We start from the raw sequence: 21,903 nt of genomic DNA, 5'->3' as shown, positions 1-21,903 counted from the left end.
TGCAGATTGCCTTTGGGACTCTTTTAATCATCCTTCTTACTGTTGCCTCTTTAACAGACAAATAGTTTTTAAATTAAGGCACTGTGGACTCCTTGGACACAGGCACACTCCGGATAAGGTTTAACATCTCATATATTCTGTTCTCTGATATCTGTTTCCCAACTGTGTTAGGACCAGGACGCCCCTATAAGGCCATAGATTTCTCACACCAAGGACCTGCGTTTGTCACCTGGCACAGATACCATTTGTTGTGGCTGGAAAGAGATCTCCAGGTTGGTGAAAACCCTGCATGCATCATCTAAACAGTGTTTGCCTTTGAGGAATACGCGGTGTTTGATACACTTATTTCGGTGGTAACTAGTCGAGGAAAGTAATATGCTCAACATTTCAGATGGCTTTCCTTTCTGTGTGTGTTGAGTATCTAAGTGTGCTCTCTTGACAAATTAGTTATGTGTCAAAATGTTGTGAATTTTCCCTCCTGTTGAAATTACAGTTCTGGACTGTTTCATCTTCCCAGTTCTCCCTACTTATACGCATTTGATATTCTTTCTCTTTCAGATGTTACATGTGCATAAGATTATACAGCATTTTCCTTTTTTCTTTTTAAAATCTGGTTTGTTTCGCTTAGCGTAATGTCCTCAAGGTTTGTCTACTTTGTTGCAAATGGTGGGATCTTCTGCACTGAATCAGAACAGTTGCCTTGTGCTTATCTACACATATGCACAAATGCATATGAGACATTTATGCATTCATGTGGACATATACGAACATGTTTTTGTATACTGACTTTTAAAAGACCCATTTGATTGGTATTTCTGGTTTTGCTATACAATTGGCCAAGAAACATGCCAGCCACTGCCTTACGCACCTCTGCGTCGTATCTGGCACATACACAGAGTGACGGGACCTACCTTCACTTTCAGAGACTCATCGGCAATGAGTCCTTTGCTTTACCCTACTGGAACTTTGCAACCGGAAAGACGGAGTGTGACGTTTGCACAGACGAGCTGTTCGGAGCAGCAAGACAAGATGATCCAACGCTGATCAGTCAGAACTCAAGATTCTCCACCTGGGAGATTGTGTGTGACAGGTAACACAACGGAGCTCTGGAGACTGCTTTCCCTCAGTTCTGGGTGACAGGACTGTGCTTCTCTGTCTTTTTCTCTCTCTGGTATGTGGAGCTTTGCTTACATGGTCCTTAAAGCAGCCTCCTCCCCGCCTCCCCAGGGGAGGTAGGAGCTTAAACATTCAAACTTCTCAAATTTTAAAAAGTAAATGTGCGGAAATCATACAAACGGGTTGAATGTTCTTGGGCATCGTTTGGACACCAGGGGCGTGGGTTTACCCTCAGGAGCAGTTCCGGCCTTCAGCCAGCAATTGCCGAGCATCAAGCACACCGCTGGGAACAGAAGGATGAATAAGATCCAGGCCTTCTGCATTTACAGAGATCAGTTTGTGGCAAATGAATTTCCAGTTTGAGAAGTTCTATAATAGGGGTCTCTCTCTCTCTCTCTCTCTCTCTCTCTCTCTCTCTCTCTCTCTCTCTCTCTCTCTGTGTGTGTGTGTGTGTGTGTGTGTGTGTGTGTGTGTGTAAAGCCAAGAAGAGAGTCAGGCCAAGTCCACAGGTATGTGGAGCTGATGGTTCTGAGACAGAAGGAGGACCATCTAGACCCTGGATACACATGGGGGAGGTGAGGAGGGTGCTGCTGGACGGTAGGCGCTAGGTGAGGGGGCCCCATGTGCGACTCTGTAGAAGCCTCTGGAAAAGCTAGCTCACAGGTTCCCAAGGAGTTGTGCGGCACAGAAGCACAGACCTTGGGATGTGGGAGACTCAAAAACATCTCTTAATCCTTCAAAGCCCAGAGTCCTGGAAGAATTCTTTCTTCAACATGTCCTTTTCAGGTGCAGCTCAGTCTCCTGCCTGTCCTTTGGGGATCTGTTCCAAGATTCCCAGGGACCCCTGACACTGCAGGTAGTACCAAACCCTAAGCACTCTGATTTTTCCTACTTATGATCAGATTTAATTTATGAATTGGTACAGTGAGAGATCAACAAAAAAAGCCAATCATAAAGCAACACAGTCACAAAGTGTTGTGAACACAGTCTCTCTTTTTCTTTCCAATTAGTTTCTCAGCTCACTGTAGAATATTTTACACCAGCATTGGCTGCAGGTAACTACCCATGAAAAATAAAATTGTGGACAAGGGATAACAACTGTGCATCAGAAAAAGATTCCCCAGCAGGCTCCTCTGCCTTCCTTCATTTATTTCTTCTCTCCCACATGCCCATGTTTTGACTTGCACTGCTCTGCCTCCCTAGCCCCCATATTCAGTTACTTTAGGACTACCTCCCTGGCCAGTCAGGGTTCCTGGGCACGTATCTCTTCTGAGGGGCCCAGCCCTGCCACAGGAGTCTGTCTGCTGTATTCTTCACATCCTGAAACTCTCAGGCCAGACCTCAGCTGGCAGGATGTTCCAGATACCTTTGCACAGCTTCAGTCAGTCACATAGAAGACCGTTTCCCACCACACCTATGTCTATTCCTAACTGATGTGGTAAGAAGTTTCTGTGATCGTATGAGATTAGAGAATACTCACCTCAAAATGTGCGTGTTTTTAAAGGCTACTTGGACCATCTTCCAGCCTCCGCAAGTGAACATAGTATTCCTCGTTGAGGGGAGCCTAAGCATGCCTGGATCTGGAGCTCATTTCAGAGACCATCTCCCTGGAACACACCTTGGAAGTGATGCCTTGGGGCCTTTTGTGAGCTGGTGTTAGGGTCCTGGCGTCCTCCATCTCTGCCCATGTCTTTATTCTATTCTCACTTGGAAATTTTTTCCTCCACTCTTTGAAACCCATGAGTAATGTCATTAAAATCTCTCTCTACCCATGAACTAGTACTCTGAGACTCCAGGCTGCCCACAGCAGGCCTTGTGAACCCCCTCTCACCCTCACATTTACTGCCTAACTACTGAGATCCAACTGCGTTCACTCGGTTCCCCATGTGGCTTTTAGTTTTTACTTTAAAAGATGTTTGTTTCATGGCCTGCAGAGGTGACATCATGGTAAAGGGACTTGACCAAGAATCATGAAAACTGGAGTTCTGATCCCAACACCCACATAACAAGCCAGGCATCCCAGGCAGGTCCGTCACCCCAGATTCATGGAGGTCAGACTTAAGAGGCCAGGTGGTGCTTGCTGGCTTCTTGCCAAGGAAATATAACCCCCAGGTTTGTGTACCCTACACACATGTGCACAGACTCACATAAATAAGTATATGAACTAAAAATTATTATTTATACATTATGATTTATTTATAAACATATGCACCTATTATTTTAAAGTTATAATTATTTAATAATTGTTACAACTATTTTAATTATATAAATTATGAGGTATAATATTGATAACTTTGTATGTGTGGGTGTGTGTATGTGTATGCATGTATGTATTTAATATAGGACAATCAAATCAAGGTTCTTGGGACCTTTATCACTTTAAATATTAAAAAATGTTTTAGTACTTTGTAGTAAGAGACTGGTCGATCGTTCCTAGCTGCCCAGACCCAAAAATAATCACACAGGAACTGTATTAATCACCTTTTGGCCTATTAGTTCTAGCTTCTTATTGACTAACTCTTACATCTTAAGTTAACACATTTTTATTATTTTATATTTTACCATGAGGCTCGTGGTTTATTGGCAAGGTTCCAGTGCATCTGTCTCCTATGGCAGCTGCGTGGCATCTCACTGACTCAACCTTCTTTCTCCCAGTATTAGGCTTATTTTTCCCGCCTAGCTGTATTCTGTCCTATCACAGGCCAAAGCAGCTTCTTTATTCATTAACCAATAAAAGCAGCACATATACAGAAGGACTTCCCACATCAGTACTGCATATTATCTGTATAATTTTATCTGTTTTTCTGGCTTCCTGTTTGTCTCCAGTTGGCCTAAATGCTTCCCCCAGCTCTACACATATATCCCTCCCAAACTGGCTTGGTTCAGTGTAATAGAGGCTGCTATATTACCCCTTTAACTCTTTCAGACTCAGTTACAATCACAGCTGCCACCATCTGGCTTGTAAACACTGTCACATTATCTTGGACGGAATGGAAATTATTATCACATTGACTCCTGCATTCATGTTTTGGGCAACTGTATTTTTGAAGTGTTTCTGTCCATGATGACTTCTGAATGGTCATAGTTTCGTGCCTGTTTCTGACCGTGTAAAGTAACTAATGACTGTGCCCCTTCCTGAGTTGCTTGGAAAAAATTTCATGATGTCACTCACAAAGTTAAGGTATATTGTTTCCAATTCTGTACGTCTTAGCTTGGATGACTACAACCGCCGGGTCACACTGTGTAATGGAACCTATGAGGGCTTGTTAAGAAGAAACCAAGTAGGAAGAAATAGCGAGAAACTGCCAACCTTAAAGAATGTGCAAGATTGCTTGTCTCTCCAGACGTTCGACAATCCACCTTTCTTCCAGAACTCTACCTTCAGCTTCAGGTGGGCACTTACCTCTTCTACAATACCTGAGAGCAGTGGTTCTCACCCTAAAAAGTGAGAGTTAAGAGTGTGTATGCACGTAAGGTTCTAACAAAGCGTGCAGCACCCCCGGGAAGGGAGTGTGACCTTCTCCTAGCCGGATTTGTTCTTGTTCTCTAGAACTCACCACATCCCACATAAATCGCATAACTTACATGGGGCTAGCCGCAGTATTTCCAGGAATTCTACTGACTGTTGCAGGGCTCTGGAGCTGGTATTAGAAGTAGACATGGCCCTGAGATTTATTTCAAAAGTAGGCAAAGAACTGGCCATGGTGGAGCATGCCTTTAATCCCAGTATGCGGGGGAGGCAGAGCCAGATGGATCTCTCTGAGTCTGAGGCCAGCTTGGTCTACATAGTGACTTGTAGGCCGGCCAAAGACACATAATGAGACCCTGTCTGAAATAAACTAAGAAAAAAGTAGGTCAAGGGTAATGTTTAAGCATGTGTTCATCTTTCCTTATGACAAAAAAAATGCTCTTAAGCCAGGCTGCAGTCTCCCTAGACTTGAGCTGAGAGTGGCCCCTAAAATGGGGTTCTTGGGTCACAATCAAGGCTTCTTTAGAAGTTGATAAGGAACAAACATTGTTAGGACCCCGCCTATCCTTACTGGGTGGGAAACTCTAAGAAAAGGTCATGAACATTTTCTTCAGTGATTCCAAGGTCATCTTACTTTTGAATACCACCGTGTCAGTGTGCAGATGTTTAGATTTCCTGAAGATATAGATGGAAAAGAGAGAAGAAGAAGGGAAATGCTGGGGTGCGTTTAGAAGCATAAGTGTCTTCCAGCTAAGCCAAAAGTCTCCTTCACCAAGAAATATGAATACAAGATCCTATCTGTGTTGATTCAATTTATTCATTTATTGAACACAGCTCATGTGTTGAACAGGATAAGAAGCCCTGGCAATAAAAATCTGAAGGAAACATAGTCCCTGTCTTTCAAGGCTTAAAAAACAAGAATAAAGATAAATAGCTATACTGCGCACAAAAGAAAGCAATGTAACCAAGCGGGGGCAGGGCAGCATTGACTGAGTTCCTGCCCCTTCCGGGAGATCCTTACAAAAGGGTAAAGGAAAGAACCCTCAGCCAGGCAGCTGCAGAGTCAGACTAGAAGATGGCGAGATAGCAGAGTCCTGTGCCAGTCTTTACTGAAGTCACTGACGCTTTGGTTTCTCTCAGGAATGCTCTGGAAGGTTTTGATAAAGCAGACGGCACTCTGGACTCTCAAGTCATGAGCCTTCATAATCTGGTCCACTCCTTCCTGAATGGAACGAATGCTTCGCCGCACTCAGCTGCCAATGACCCTGTGTTTGTGGTACGTTCAGAGACTTAGACCAGATGGAACTCCTCCGTAATCTGTTGGCCTCATTGGGTTCCCAGTGCAGTGAAGGTTTGGTGTACATAACCACTGATTTTAGTCCACAGGGGAAGCGTGGCTGGAAGGCATGTGAAGCCCCTCCTCAGAAGCCCATCCTGTAGGGATGGTTGGGTTTAGATGAGCTTACCTAGGAGTTTACGGTCTAGAAGGTAGTGTACAATTAGCAGAGTTCTGTCAATCATAGAACAAAAATGCTTACCATAAATTAGCACAACTGTAAATCACGTTTTACCGGCAAATGAAATGGCCGTTAGCTTGTTGCCTATAGACAACAAAGGCGTGGCTAGACAAAAGAAGGGGGACAAGGAATGCTGGCTTGATGAGAACCAAAATGCTTCAATCATGGTGGTGATATGAAACCTAGATTTTGAATCACGTACTGTTTGACTTCATCCTTCTATGGGAAGAGAAGACAGCCATTAGAAAGAGCTGGCACTGGCTACTCGGGGTCCTTATGGCTCTTTAACATCCCACATGCAATGATTGGCTTTGAGAAATCTGATTTCAGTCTCACTTTCAAACAGGGATTTTGGCAATGCTTGGCAACGGGTTATCACCTTCAAAACCCCAAGCTACATAAATTCTTAAAGAGAAGTTTCTCCAGGAGTTCTCTGGAGACGGCTCCAATGGGGACAGAGCCAGACAGGGCCACGGTATGCAGCTGCACATAACAATGTGTTTCCCCAAGAGGTGGTCCTACCATGGTCTGGAGGAGAGAAAAGATGAATATGGTCATATCAATTTTATTGTAATATGCTATTGCTTTATATCATCCTATTAGTTTGTTAATCTCTTACTATTCCCGGGTGATATTCATCATAGGTATGCATGTAGAGGAAATACATGCTACATACGAGGTTGTTATTACCTAACAAATACCTCAGTTCAGGCATCCACTGAGGGCTTGGAACATACAGCAGCTGTTTACTTCTGCCCCAGACGAACACATTGGGTTATCATATCTTCCAGGGAAAGAGTGCAGAGAGGTGGGAAACTCTTGGCCAGGGGACATTAGAGAAGACTGTTCAGCCTTGGGTCTGTGCCAGATGGTTTGAAGAAACAAGCATGGGATTTTCACTCTGGGTCGATCCTGTCAGGAAGAAAGGGTGATTCTATCTTTGGGGACTCAAAGCACTTAACCGTAGGGAAGGCAGACTAGACACTGTTTATCGGTCAATCAGCTGCAGTCATTTGTGGCAGACAGCAAAGAGGACCCTGGGTATTTTGTCTGTGCTCAGACATGCCTATAGGTTATATTGGCTTGGTCCGGATCCATTACAGTCACAGGGGACCCTGTCTGATGCTGGTGTTCCATGGAACAGCTCTGTCTGACAGCGCACAGCCAGGCCTAGCTGACACTACCAGGCCAGTTCCTGTGTTGAGGTTGCTTTTTCTTTCTCAAGCGCCGTTGATTAAAGTCAGCTGGGAAGATTTACAGAGCAGCAACACTGGTTTCCTAGTGCTGAGCTCCAGCAAGGCATCTACTTTGGAGGCCCTCAACTCACACGACAAGCTCGCCGTCTCTCCTCAGAGCCGTGTGTCTTAGGTAGATGATTTAGGATCCTTCATAAAAGGAAATGTGCTTTCACTTTTGGGTAGTTTTTTGGATTTAGATTCTTCCAGAATTTTTTCATTCATCTGTTGGATTTTATTAATGTATCTTAGCTTGCTCAGATTTTTATAGAAACACCCGAATGACTTGTTAGCTTAAAATAGCGCCCCTGTTCTGGGCAGGGGGTCAGTCAGCTTAAGGTCCAAATGCTGGCACAGTTAGCATCAGATGAGGCTTTTGTGTTAGTTTTTCTCGTCTGTGTGACCAGTACACCTGAGGAGAAGCAGCAGGAAGGGAGAAAGTGGCTTAGAATGCAAGGCTATCAAGGTGGAAAAGCAAGGCAGGAAGGACTAGAAGCCGCCAATCACCCTGCATCAACACAGGAAGCAGAGTGAGCAGGAAGTGGGGCCAGCTTATAAAACCTCAAAGTCCTCCCCTGGCGAGCCGCTTCCTGTAGCCAGCTTCCACCCTCTAAATGTCCGTCATATCTTCCTGAACAGTGCCACTAGGTGTGAATGAGGCGTCCCAACACAAGAATCTATACGGGACATTTCACATTCAAGTCGCAACAGCTCTCCTCCTGGGCCTCCTGGCTGTAACCTTGATGGTGGAAAGAGAGGGGTCTCATGTGCTATTTCTTAGCAGGACACGAATTCTGTCACATCAGGGCCTCACCCTGAAGACCTCAACAAACCCTAGTTACCTCCTACATCTCTAAATGCAGGCTGGTCAATGAGAGTGATCGTCAATACGTGAACTTGAGTGAACTTGTCAGTTCACAGCTTCAGTAGTTTAGAGAAGTTTGTCTTCACAGACTGCTGGGAGGTCACATGACACCAGGAAGAAGGACACTGGATTCTGAGTCAGCTTGACTTCATTTAGCCCCAACTTGTTCAATCAGGAGAGTATCACTGAACAACACGGGCCTCTCTCTGTTTCCCGTCTGCAGGTCACATGTCTTATTCTCTGAGTGGGATAAACACCGTGCTTATTAATTATTAAGGTAACTTTACCTCGGGATAACGTGATGATGCTCTACACACTCCAGAGAAAATCTGAATGTTATCATTAAAAATAACACTGGTTTTCGTGGTAGCCTGTGGGCGAGGATTAGAGAACTACACCTAGGGTTTGAATTCCCAAACCTTAATTGACATTCCTTATCTTCTCATCTAGTGCAGACAGTCCTGCCCTGAGGCAGCTGCTACAGAGTCCCTGGGATTTCAAAGGTTACTCACTGTCCTTTACTGGACCTGCGGAGTAAAGAAGAGGGTGTCCGTGAAAGCAAAGTTTCCAATGACATCAGCTTGCCCAGGAGTGTGAAGGGTACAGTCCCAGGAATCAATATATTACTGGGGATCCTGGGTGGATTCTACAGGGGCCAAAATGAGTGTTAGTAAATACTGACGTCTAAGATGATGGGTTAATTATTCCTGCTAGAAATTGCTTCTCCTGTCAAGTATGTATAGTAATAATGCGTGATGGGGTTCTCAGGAGTGTGGCCTGTTGGCCCCTGTCTCTGACCAGGTGGGGACTAATCTGTGACATATTTATGCCATTTCCATCATGCTGGCTGGGGTGGATTGAAAGAAAATGGCCCCCAAAGGGAGTGGCACTATTAGGAGGCGTGGCCTTGTTGGAGTGGATGTGGTGTTGTTGGAGGAAGTGTGTCACTGAGGGAGTGGGCTTTTAGGTCTCCTATATGCTCAAGGTACCACCTAGTGTCTCAGTTCACTTCCTGTTGTCTGCAAATGCAGAACTCTCAGCTACCTCTCCAGCGTCATGCCTGCCTGCATGTGGCCATTGCGCCAGGATGATAAAGGACTGAAGCTCTGTAACTGTGAGCCACCACCTCAGTTAAATGCTCTCCTTTACAGGAGTTGCTGTGGTCGTGGTGTCTCTTCGTGGCTGTAGAAATCCTAGCTAAGACATTGCTTGCTGTCTCTTGCTCCATGTTTCAGATCATGGCCTTGGCTACTCCACTTCAGCTCATGCCCAGGTTTCCAGAATCTATCTGTCATCTCTTCTCTTAGGTCTCTAGCAAAGGTTTTATTAAAGTGTGCACCTTCAACCATAAACTTGAGCCCTGTTCATTAGGAAAATGTCATAACTTCTTTTGTCAGTATTTCAAATGATTTTCAGGAGAATCGTGCAGTTCTTATAACACATTGAGAGTGAGATCACAAACCTCCCCCTGCTCCTAAAGGAAATAATAGCAAAATGCTAGTAAACCAGTTTTCTCTAGGACTCCTATCTCCGTGAGGAAGCCCGTGAACCTCATTAAAGCCTACAGGCACAGGGCAGATTTTTCTGTAAATGGCCAGATAGCAAACTTCTGGGGTTTCTGTGCCCGAGAGACGCTGTTGCACTTACTCAATTTCTCAACTCCCTTCCCTCTCCCCTCCACCTTTTCTGTTGCTTTCTCTCCATCCCTGCCTCCCTTGCTTTTCATTATTTATTTGTACTTGGTCCTGGGAACTGAACCTGGGTTCTAGGGTGTGCTCAACAGATGTGGAGCTATATCCCCAGCACGTCCACTGAAGCCTGAAAGCAGCCACAGATACTGTGTAAACTACCGAGTGCAGTGTCCCAGTAGAAGGCGACGTGGAGAAATAGGCAGGAGGACCACGCTTGTCTTATTTCACTCAACGCTATGAGCTCATAGTTTTTTCATGTTGCTGGCCCTTAAAACAAGGGAATTACATTCTTTGTTTGAAGTCAGGTTATAGGGCATTCTCCCCGTCCCCAATCTTTCTCTATACCTTTCATGTTTTCTGTTTGGCAATGGAGTCTCACCACGTCCCCCATGCTGGCCTTGAACTCATAATCCTCTGTCCTAGCTCGTGGCATGTTTCCTTTAGTCCTATTCTTCTCCTGTCCTAGCTGGGAGCCACACGTTAGCTCTATTAATGAAACACACTACAGCTCAAATGCAGCACAAGGGGACTAGACATCAGGTTGCCTTGCTTTTTATTACTTTTGATGCCTTTCATATTGAAAATTTAGGGGAGGAGTAATAATATATTATTGTATACATATGAAAAATAAAATGAAACAGAAAGCCGGAGCCTTCGTTAGGTGGAGGGAATAACATTTTGGCACTGGTATCAGAACCCATGTGTACTTAAGGCTGTTTACAAAGAGGTTCTGCTGAAGTCAATTTGGCTTTAAATGATTTTTCATATTGAGATTTAGGTTTAAACTATTTTAGTTGACAGAGTTATAGCTTCAGAAATTTCAGATTCGTGAGGCAATTTATGGAACTATGCTGCATACTGTTTTTTATTAAGATTATTCTCATGAAGTCTCTACAAGCAAGAAAACTGCTCAGTTGTGTAGGGTCACAATAAGAAGGAAGAGAAGGCAGAGCATTTAGATGGAGGGAAAAACTCTGAAGCAATGTCTGAAATTCTAATCATTCTTATGAGTTACAGCAAATCCATGCATTCATCATGGAAGATGAGGTTAGGCCACCGGAAAGCTAATCACTGCTCTCTTCTGTATCAGATTCTGATATAGTTCAGAAAATATGAAAAACCCAGTACACTGTAACGTTAAATAGTTACCTGTTGAGAAGGAAGCTGTGCTAGACCCTCAGGATGCTCTTTTGGGAACTCTCTTTAAATAGGGCATGCAGCTGGTCTCTGTGCCTAGTTTATTCTACCTCACACCAGTGTTGCAGATCACCTGTGTTTTCACTGAAGGCCACACCATAAACCACCCGTAAGAACTGAGCAGAAGCTAGGCATGGTACTACATGCCTATAATCTCAACACTCAGGAGGTAGAGGCAGGAGGATTGGCAATTCTAGGCTATCATTGGCTGCATAGTAATTTTAGAGCTAACCCAGCCTACATGAGACCCTAAGTTAAATAAAAAAGGTAACTGAACAGTGTTTCATTGTATATACACGCTACTTTTCCATGTAATTTAAAGTTATATTTCAAGACACAGTTTATGTGGTTTGGGGGATGGGGTATCCCATGTAGGCATGAACCCTACCAACTGTGCTGTGTTCCTGGCCCTTGTACCACCTTTTCAAGGTCAAGTCCTCTGTGGTGCATGGAGATTGACTCCCCATTTTGGCTACTGTGACTAGTACCATGAGAAATAGAAGGCGTCCTTTGGCATGCTATGTCCTTTAGATGTAAACCCTGGGGTGGAGTTTGGGAGCATGGAGTAGCTCTCATTTTCATTTTCAAGGCCCTTCTCTGTTGTTTTCCATCATGGCCTTACTAAGTCCATACCAACAGTGTAGAAGTGTTCACCTTTCTCCACAGCCTCATCAGGACTCTTCCCTTCATCTTCTTGGTAGAAGTCCTCTAGCTGGAAAGAGGTGACTTCTCTTTGTGGCTTCAGCATTATCTTTTTACAAGCTACATGTAATGAGTTCTTCAAGTTGGTTGGGAAGTCCGTGAGTTGGCTAGGTGGTAATACTAACTCATGTGTTTGTTTTCCACCAAATCTACTATAATTCTAAATGCACCGAGACTCCAAAGACCTCTTATTACCACCCATCCCCATCTAGTTTTTGTCATTTGATGTAAGGTACCATCATCTGAGAGGAAGGAATATCAACTGGAAGAAACTGCCTCGATCAGATAGAGCCATGGGCATTTTCTTGATTGGTGATTGATGTAGGCTGGTCCAGCTCATTACAGGTGGTGCTACCCTCAGGCAGGGAGTCCTGGGTGTATAGGAAAACAAACTGAGAAGTCAAGAGAAGCAAGCCAGTGAGCAGCACTTCTCCGTGTCTCTGTTTTAGTTCTTTCCCCGAGTTCCTGTCTTCTTTCCTGATGGGCTGCAACTGTAAACTGAAACAGACCACTTCTCCTCAGGTTGCTTTGAGTCATAGTCTGTATTGCAGTGATAGAAACCTGAGTTGTGAGGATAGTGTGTCTGTGTGTGCATGTGCAGACCACAGATTACTATAAAGTGTCTCAATTAGTCTCCGCTTATTTTTTGAGACATTGTCTCACTAAATCTGGAACTCAGTGGCTTAGCTAAACGGACTGGCTAGGGGACCCTGCCATACATCTCTTTCCAAATTCCCTCTATAGGTGTATACACAATAGCTCCTGCCTTTTCATGTGGGTTCTGAGGATCTGAACTCAGGACCTCATGCTTGTGTGGCAACTCCTTTATCCACTGAGACATCTCCCCAGCCTGAAAAAAGGCTTTCAAATCTCGTAATTCCATTTTCAGTTTTTACATTTAGATGTTTTAAATTCACGTCTATGTGTGTGTGTGTGTGTGTGTGTGTGTGTGTGTGTGTGTGTGTGTGCTTATTCCCCTTTGCACCATGTGCTTGCAGTACCCATGGAGACCAGAAGAGGGCATTGAAAACCTGGAGTAGTTACAGCCTGTGAACATTATGTGGGAGCTAGGAACTGAACTCAGGTCTTCTGCAAAGCATCTCTCTAGCCTCCATTTCAATTTTTATACTTTCTTTCATGTTTCAAGTTGTATATAGTAATATTATACTTTATAAATTATATGCAATATATTTCTACTTAGCTATTTTAATTATAAAGCTATTCCATAGTTTCTTAACTTTTCAGTTTCATTTAGTGCTGGGGATTTAAGCCAGGGCTTCAAGCATGCTAACCAAATGTCTGCTCCTGGACTGTACCTCCCACTCTCCCTAAAATTTTGAATCTTGAACTGAATAAAGTACATAAGAGGTAAAAATGTCTAAAATTAAATCTTAATATCATTGCTATCTTTCAGGCATTTTGTTACTGTTTTTTACCCTACATAATATTTTATAGACATATAAGCAAATAATTACATATTTAATTAAATGGAAATGTACGATAGACCCTTTCTACCCTCTCTCCCTGCCTTTCCTCTCCCCTCCCTGTCCATTCTCCTTTACTTCCCTTCCATGCCAGCACACACCCATTCATAAACGGTGTTCTCTTTCCCTTGTCTTCTGGTTGGTTGGTGATCTGCTGCACAGATTGATCATCAGACTTTAACCAGTCTCTCCTAGGTGGACACTGCTTTAGTCCACTGTGTTTGGCAGTAGCAGAAAGCCTGGGGCTGGGGAAGTTGTACAAGGCAGATTTATTTAGCTCATGTTCTGGAGGTCTGAGAAGGTACTGGGATCTCCTGGACTTAAGGGGCTCATGTAGAGCCAACGCACGACAAAGACAGACAGCAAGAAAGGGTTCCTTAAGAGAGGAAGCCAAGAGTTGAGGAAGCCACCTTCAATAATAGTTCACTCTAGTAGCTGGACTCTGGTCCTCTTAGGCAGCTCTGGCACTCACTTGACTACCAGGAAGAGAGTATTAGCCAATCAGGAAGCAGGTCCCTCATGGCTTACTTAAAGTTCCCACAACCCCCTTACAGCTTTACATTGGGAATTGAAAGTCAACGTGAGTTTTGATGGAGACAAAGCACATTGAGGTCAAAGCAATAGTTTCTAATGCTTTGCTTTACAAAAAATGTCATGATAAATAACATGAGCAGGTAAGGCGAGCAGACAGGATGGAGTCCTTGGACTGAAGTGTGGATAAGGCATTTGCCCGCGTGGCAGAGCCACCCTCACCCACCACTGGCTCCTCCTTTTGTCATTATGTATTTGGCCCTATGCTGTCTTTCCTTCCCTTCTTTGCTACTTTGGCAGGTGAAGAAATTTTCATTTGAATGTCTCTTATAAGTGAACTTATAAGTATCTTTTCTATGCACTTGTTTACACTTGCTTTTATATGATCTGTATGTTCATTTCATCATAACTTACATATAATATTTTTAAATCCCAAATCCCAATAGAATCAGAATTAGTGAGAGGGATTTGTTCTCTATGTGACTCAGAGGTTGCAACATTCTTTGTGTTGATATTTTTATGTAAAATCTAGCAACCTGTTCATGTAAATTTAAATTTTTCATTTTATGTGCTTATTTTTAGTTTATGCAAATCTGTTGTGGTCACTGATACCACATCTAGCCTGGCCCTTTCATGCTCAGGGACTTTTTCTTAGGGTCAGGCAGAGGTTGGTACACTGTGTTGTCTGCCAGATGTGGAGTCCTGGGCTCAGCCCTCCAAATCCCCCATTTTACTTTCTGTTATTAAGAAGCTGTTTTATTATCAAGCGTTTATTCAACGACAGCTCCTATTCTAGAGGTGTGAATACAGACATAGTATTCTAACTTCACACAGCTCTCTGGGCTAAACCACACTCCTTGTTTGCAAGGCCTGGAACACAAGATTCAGAGACGCTGAGGAGTAGGAAGTGCCTGAGCAGAGTTTCCCACTCACATTTACTCTGTTATTCTTCCAACAATTTTGCCTTTGTCAGTTGAGACTGTTCTTCACTCGGTCCCATCACAATTGCTTTCATTATAGCTGAGCTAATTTAGTGATGTTAGGTCATGCTAGGCAGAGCGAATGCTAATTGGCAAAGGGCATGTCTGCTTTGAAAAGATGGGGCCATTGGTTTTACTATATTTATGTTCCATAAATGCAGTGTCAACTTATTTAATACGCAGCTTTCATGTAACAGACATTCAGTCACTGGCTCTGAAGTAGCATCATGTCTGAGTAGGAGGCGAAGTGCTGGGGAGGATGACTGACCACTGCTGGCAGAAGTCTCCGTGGGTTCATCTGGGAGTGCTACTTTGGCAGATGTTAAAGGCCTTTTCAACCCTAGGCTTTGTAAGCACACACACACACAGTTGAGAACTAAGTCGGTACCAAGAACTGAATTAAATGCACTTCCTTATCGATCAGATAAAGTATGACTCTAGTGGCAAACTGTAATTTATGTGAAGATCTAGGATGGTCTAGCATCAGCTTCAGTTCTCAAGGCAGAGGGCTTTGATGATTCGGCAACAAAACATGGCCTGGGGGCAGCTCTGGGCAGACTCCATGTTAACACCTCCAGAGTTCCCTCTCTTCAGGGATGCATGCTGACTGGCCACCCCTTTGAAAGGCGATACATTAATAGCAGAACCCGGTTGCACCCAGCCTTTGTGTATGCTCAGAAATTTCAAAACCATAGACACTTTTCCCCTCAAGGAATTAACAACTGAATTCCAGTGTTCACCATAGCTCCCTTTCCACTCATGCTGTTTGGCCTGTACGTCATGCATGGTATATACAATTTAGTCATAGCCATATATGCATACGCGGATTTTGTTTTACTTTGTCGTGTAGCTCTGACTGGCCTGGAACTCACTATGAAAAACAGTCTGGCCCAGAACTCACAGAGATCTCTCCAGGGCAGGGACTAAAGGCATGAGCCAGCACAACTAGCCTTAATAGCTTTGAAAACGAAGTGTCCTTAGGAATTCTTTCACTGTATCAGGTTGGCTCAACTTTTTGTTTATTTATGCCTTTCACCTTAAGCTTTTTTAAATTAATTTCTTTTTCATTTTACATACAAGCCCTAGTTCCCCTTCCAACCCCCTTTCCCGCCTCCCCATCCACCTCCCTCCATCCACTCCTCAGGGTGGGTAAGGGCTCTCTTGGGAAGTCAACAAAATCTGGCATATCAAGCCCTCCCTGCTGTATCAAAGCTGAGCAATCACCTTATATTTTTTGGGGGTGGGTTTTGAGATAGTTGGAGCTTACTCCATAGCCCAGGATGGCCTTGAACTCAGAGAGCACCACCCGCCTTTGCCTCCTGAGTGCTGGAATTAAAGGTGTGCACCACCACTGCCTGACTTCACCTGAAGTTTTATTTAGAGCGTAACACCCGTGTGTCCTCGCTCCCACCCACCCTTGGGACTTCTCAACAATCAAGCTGAACTCACCCCTGAGTTCCGAGTCTAGATCCTCTAGCACTAACATGTCGCCACCATGAGAGCGTCTGGACTCCAAAGGTTGTCTTCCTGGGGGCTAACAAAGCTGCAGTACACTGATCCTCAATAAAGCATGCATCCTTCTGTAGCGGGGCTCAGCTGTTTGTAGCTTCTTGTCTCCAGGTGCAGAAAGTCTTCTCATTTCTCTACTATGGTGAGAATCTGGATTTATAGCCCTCTTGAGTTCAGGCCCTTTGGCAGTAGCCTTTTCCTTATATGCATTCTTGTATGGTATTTTCTTGCTGGTGAGAAGAATGTTTGTTCATTGATTGCTTTCTCCTGCAAGGGTTACATTAAAAAGTTTCTTAGCCATGTGCTCACATTTTCTGTCACTGTGCTTCTGAGATGAGAGTTAGTACACCCACTCCTTGTACCTCTCCTTACTTTGCTTAAACAGAGCAGAAAAGAACTGTGCAAAAATTTGCCCCATTATTTCTTAAATGTTAAATTTTTAATATCAAAATACAGTAATGTCCCTAGGTAGTGGATAAAGGTCCATAATAATGTGCGTTTACTTGACTTTTGCTCCTCATAGATGACCCTGAAATAACATTGGCTATTACAGCAGTAATACCCAAGTTCATTTTCAACTTGTGTCTAACAAAGATGTAATTAATGTCCCAAGGAAAACCCAAGGTTGCTTGCTGAGGAACGATGTTCACAGCTTTAGCAAAAGCACTCATTGTACGGGCTACACTTTGTCTCTTTGTAGCCTTGGATAAGTTATTACTCACCGTATATTAACCATACTCTTTGCATCTTTTCAGAACACACTGCTCCCCCTCTTTTACTGCATCCTGTAAATTGGGCACTCTATATATGATTCCTACTAGAGCATTTATTGTATGCTTTATGGCCCTTATGAGACCTATTGTCTTTCATCATTTTCCTCCTTTCTTTTATCTCTGCCTGTTATAAATTGCTTTGGAGTTTTGTCTGATTTTTTTAATTACATGCTCTGCACTGGGAGGATTTCTACAAGTTCTTAGCCTCTTGCAGCATGAGCCCTGCATCTTCCTTGTGTCTTGAGGGTCTCTTGTCTTTTTCCTAATGACAGTGTTATCTCTGACTCGGATTCAGTGGCCATAACAGTTTATAACTGGCTTAGGAGCTCCTAAGTCAAGATCTGTGCTTCCTCCTTGTCAAGCCTTAAAAACTCATTTCTATTTTGCATAGTCCTGAGAGTTAGAGCAATGGTGGAAACAGTTTATTGTGTGGGAAAAGAAATATGTGGTTTAAGAACTCTGGCTTTGTCTTTAAAGGGATGAGGATAGGCTGTCGAGATGGCTCGGCGGCTAGACTAGACGGCTCTTTCAGAAGACCTAAGTTAACACCCATGTCAAGTGGTCTATCAATGTAGCTCTCGCTCCATTGGCTCCCGTGTCTCTGCAGGCACTTAGCACACACTCATACCTCCTGGCCCTCAGGTACAGAGGTGTACAGTGAATTCTAAGTGAGATAAAGATTTTATTGTGAAATGAACTCTGGCTTTAGAGTTAGACTTTCTGGGTCCTAACTCTTACTTCTTCATGCCATCTGTGTGCTTTGGGACAAAACTCTCAATGCCTCTGTACTTTATATTCTAGTTAGACTGTGTCTCCCTCCCCTCACTGGCATACTGAAGCCCTAGTCTCTAACCACTTGGTAAATGACTGTTTGGATGTCATGAGCTCAGACAAGGTCATGTTAGAGGGTTGTAGGTCCCTGATCCCATTATACAAGGGACCTTAGCTTACTTCCCTCTCTTATAGCAGAATTCCAGACTGCATGAATTGTAAACAATAAAATTTCATTTTGTGTATGGTTGTGTATGGTTCTGAAGGCTGGAAAGCCTAAGAGCGTGGCACAGGCGTCTGGTGTGGGTCTTCACTGCATGGTGGCAGTGGCGGAAAGGCAGTGTGTGGATAGGTGTCTGACGAAGGAGGGAAGAGCAGGCAGAAATCATTCTTTTTGTGAGGAAATGGCTCTCAGAGCAGCCTCTCCACAGTCAGCCATCTGTGGGGTCAGAGCCCTCGTGACGGTTTACCTTCAGGAGTAACTGTCTGTGGGGTCAGAGCCCTCGTGATGGTTTACCTTCAGGAGTAACCGTCTGTGGGGTCAGAGCCCTCGTGACGGTTTACCTTCAGGAGTAACCTGTCTGTGGGGTCAGAGCCCTCGTGACTCTTTACCTTCAGGAGTGACCGTCTGTGGGGTCAGAGCCCTCGTGACGGTTACCGTTAGTGGCAACAGAATTCCAGCTTGGCTTTAGAGAGACATGCAAGCAGTGGTAATTAATGTCTCTACTGACAGAAGGAGTCTGAACATGACCAGCACGCATTATGGGGAGATGAAGCCTCGATAAAGATCGCTGGAGGGAATTCATTCTACTCCCATCTTATTTTGGAGCTCTGTGTTCTAGAACTAGGAGTTTGTGGTGTTTAAAGCCCCCAGGCTGTGGTCCTTCCTTACAGTACTCTGAGCGTTGCATGAAAAAAACATCCATTAACTCAGGCAGTTTTGAGGTTTCAATGTGTTATTAGATGTAAAGTTCTTAGGGTAGTATTTGACATGGAACAAGCACTAACAATATCAATTAGTGTATTTGTTAAGCGCTAATTATGGACCATATGCCCTCCTAAATGTTGTCTTGTTATTAGCTGAATCTACAAAGACGTGATGCTGGAGGGAGAGTAGCCTGCTTATCGTGATAAAATACGAATTCCCCCTTCTTCTCCCATCAGCCATTGTTCCTTGTTAAACTAGTGCAAGTACTGATGCTGTAGTTGACGTGACAGTCACCATTGCTAACAGCTCCCACACGACAGAAGCTATTATAGTTGCTGTGTGTTATTCCCATCTTCCCACTGCCATGTGTTGTGTAGGGTGTCCCACAGTGTCCACTACTGATGTCTTCAATGCTCTCAGTGGTCATCGCTCGTGAGCCATGTCCTCCTCATCTTAAGCCTTATGGACCAATCCTTCTCAGTTACCCACACTAGGGTTCAAAAAACAGTTTTCTCTCTGCGTGTTGGTGTAAGGGTAAGTCTGTCCTGGGCTGTTTAGACCTTCTCCCTCTCCTCTGGTTATCTACTGCTGTGTTAGGGATGACCTGACACTTGGCTCGGAGCTTCCATGACCCTTTAATTTCTCATGATTTCTTATGCATTTGGACAGTGGCTTTACTGAGCCAGTGTGTGTCAGGATCTCAATGCATTGGTCTGACTAGCTCTTTGTTCCCTTTGGCTTCTCCATGTGGTGTCTCTGCATGACTAAGTTGGGCTTCTTCCCCAAATGGCTGCCTCTCCAGCAAGGTAGAGCTTGTGTATGGTGTCTGTGAATTGACCACTCTAGGACATAGGAGGAAGAGCAGATATTAGCCATGATCACCCTCAACTTTCCATTCAGGCAAGAAAGAGGAAGTCTCACAGCTAGGTGTGAGTCTCAGCTGAACTCTTGCTTTTACACCCTGTTAAAAAAGATCAGGGCTGTGCATATGGGGATTGCACAGGTGATGTTTTGAAACGTATAATGATTGCAGTGTTTGAAAAGCAGTTTACAGCTTCTTTGAGAAAATAAAAAGATGCATTTTGTGTATTCAAGCAGTTTTGGACTTTTTATTGCTGTGCAATACGAAGAATTCAAGTGAAAGGTTTATAAATCGAGTAGGTGAAGGGTGAGCAAAATCTGAAAATCCACTTTCAATGTTTCCATTTCTCTTTTTATTGCTCATTTATTTTACAGTCATGGTAAATGCTACCTCTTCTGTTCTGCTAAACTCAAATGGGTGAATCTTGAGTAAATACGTATTTATCATATTTGCCTCTCTCCTGAGAGAAATAATTAGCACAATATGCTGACGAGCTCAGATGTTTCCAAACCAGTGTGACATCTGCAACACAAACTCTCATTGTCCACTCCATCAAGGGCTTCCCCATGTCCTTTGAGGAGTTGTGTCCACAAGTCATTGCAAAGTGCACAGGAAAGCATCAGTCATGTGTCACCAGGACTAGGCTGGGTACGGCTTCTCCCGTGCCGAGAACTGCATTCCATTGTCCGAGAGGGCTTGAGTTGGGTTAGCCAATCAGCACTGTGTTCAATTGTCTTGCAGGTCCTCCATTCCTTTACAGATGCCATCTTTGACGAGTGGTTGAAGAGAAACAACCCTCCCACAGAAGCCTGGCCTCAGGAGCTGGCACCCATTGGTCACAATCGGATGTATAACATGGTTCCCTTCTTCCCGCCAGTGACTAATGAGGAACTCTTCCTAACCGCAGACCAACTTGGCTACAATTATGCCATTGATCTGGCAGGTAAGGAATACAGCTTCTACGTGGGTGACTCACTCAACTTCTAAGGCAGCTTTCTTTCTCTCTCTCTTTCTTTGTAATGGCAAGCAAGACTGTTAATTGAAGCATTCATGCTGAGTTAAGTTTATTGGCTATTTTTGAGAATACCTTGAATTTAACAAGATAAGTCATTAAGCTACCAATTAAACATCATACAGGGGCTAGATGCAGATCATTTGGGAAAACTGTAAGTTGTTAAGAGACCCTGTTCTACAGAGCTGCTGTCTTACTCTTCTGCCTGATCTGACAGTTTTATCTGCACTCATCAGATCCATGAATCTGCCCTGTGACTGTTGAGATGCGCAGCTGATGAAGTCCAAGCGACTTTCACTTACCTGTGGGCAGGCAGGAGCCGGTTCTCTCATCTGCAGGCAGGGTTGTGATTACTGAGACAAATCATCCCAAGATTAAAGGCCAGAAAATAGCAAAACCTCAGCTGTTGTGGAAAGTAATAGAATACGGCATGTGAAAAGATTATTATTGGTCATGCAAAGCCGTCACAAAGAGTCACTGCGTAGTTTGGAAGGCCAACTGTTGCTTATTTGATTGATACGGAGAAATGACTTTGCATCTGCACCAAGTGTTCTGAATCAGCCTTGGTGACGCTGATGTGCAGGGACAGGTATACCCAGGATGGCTTTGAGCTTCATAGCAGACTGGGATATGCAGAGGTTATGTTCCAAACCCATGCTTTCTTAGTCTAGCTTTTAAATTGTAGCTACATGAAAAACTGGTTTCAACTGATTGAAAATAGGGAAGGATATCTTTCTAGAACAGGGAGGAAGACTCAAAGAAGCCAATGGCCCCGGGGAATTAGATGACACTCTCCACCAAGAGTGGGAAGTCCTGGAGATGAAACAAAGAGCAAAGGGCTTGGCCTCTGAGGAACGGCACACTGTGGGGAGAAATGGGAGAGAGGGCGAGTTTGGGAGCTTGTGCAGCTTCACAGCTGACCGTTTCCCTGCAGGGGTTTCTCGCAGTTCTTGTTTCTTTTGAGTTCTTTCATTCAGTAGCCAAGGAAGCGCTAGGCCGTGGCATCTGCTGCATGCTAACACTTCTGTCTCAAATTGACCCTGTATCTTTGGGCGGGTTGTGAGGAGGGATAGTCTCATCCCTGTCTAACCCAAGATAGAAAGAAAGGGACTTGGGAAAGACTTTCCCTACACGATGGATGGAAAAACTGGACTTGAGAAGACTGGGAGCCACCAAGTAGCTGAGCAGGTGTTTCAGACACAAGGAGAGTATGGACAGGGAGGGGCACAGGTGGCTTTAATTGTAGTCTAGAAGAGGAAAG

General features: G+C 44.1%; 1 protein-coding gene across 1 annotated transcript in view; it reads left to right on the top strand.

Annotated features, from left to right (window-relative positions):
- The window catches only part of Dct (dopachrome tautomerase), a 34,984-nt gene that overhangs the window by 10,332 nt on the left and 2,749 nt on the right, over window positions 1-21,903 (top strand). Inside the window, exons 3-7 of the mRNA XM_075949338.1 lie at window positions 172-272; window positions 924-1,090; window positions 4,328-4,507; window positions 5,726-5,861; window positions 20,372-20,573. Coding sequence (XP_075805453.1) covers window positions 172-272; window positions 924-1,090; window positions 4,328-4,507; window positions 5,726-5,861; window positions 20,372-20,573 — 786 coding nt within the window. The remainder of the gene's footprint in view (window positions 1-171; window positions 273-923; window positions 1,091-4,327; window positions 4,508-5,725; window positions 5,862-20,371; window positions 20,574-21,903) is intronic.

The sequence above is a fragment of the Microtus pennsylvanicus genome, chromosome 15 (assembly GCF_037038515.1).
Source record: "Microtus pennsylvanicus isolate mMicPen1 chromosome 15, mMicPen1.hap1, whole genome shotgun sequence".
Lineage (NCBI taxonomy): Eukaryota > Metazoa > Chordata > Mammalia > Rodentia > Cricetidae > Microtus > Microtus pennsylvanicus.
Note: the sequence above shows the minus strand (reverse complement) of the source record. Positions and strands in the feature narration are given on the sequence as shown.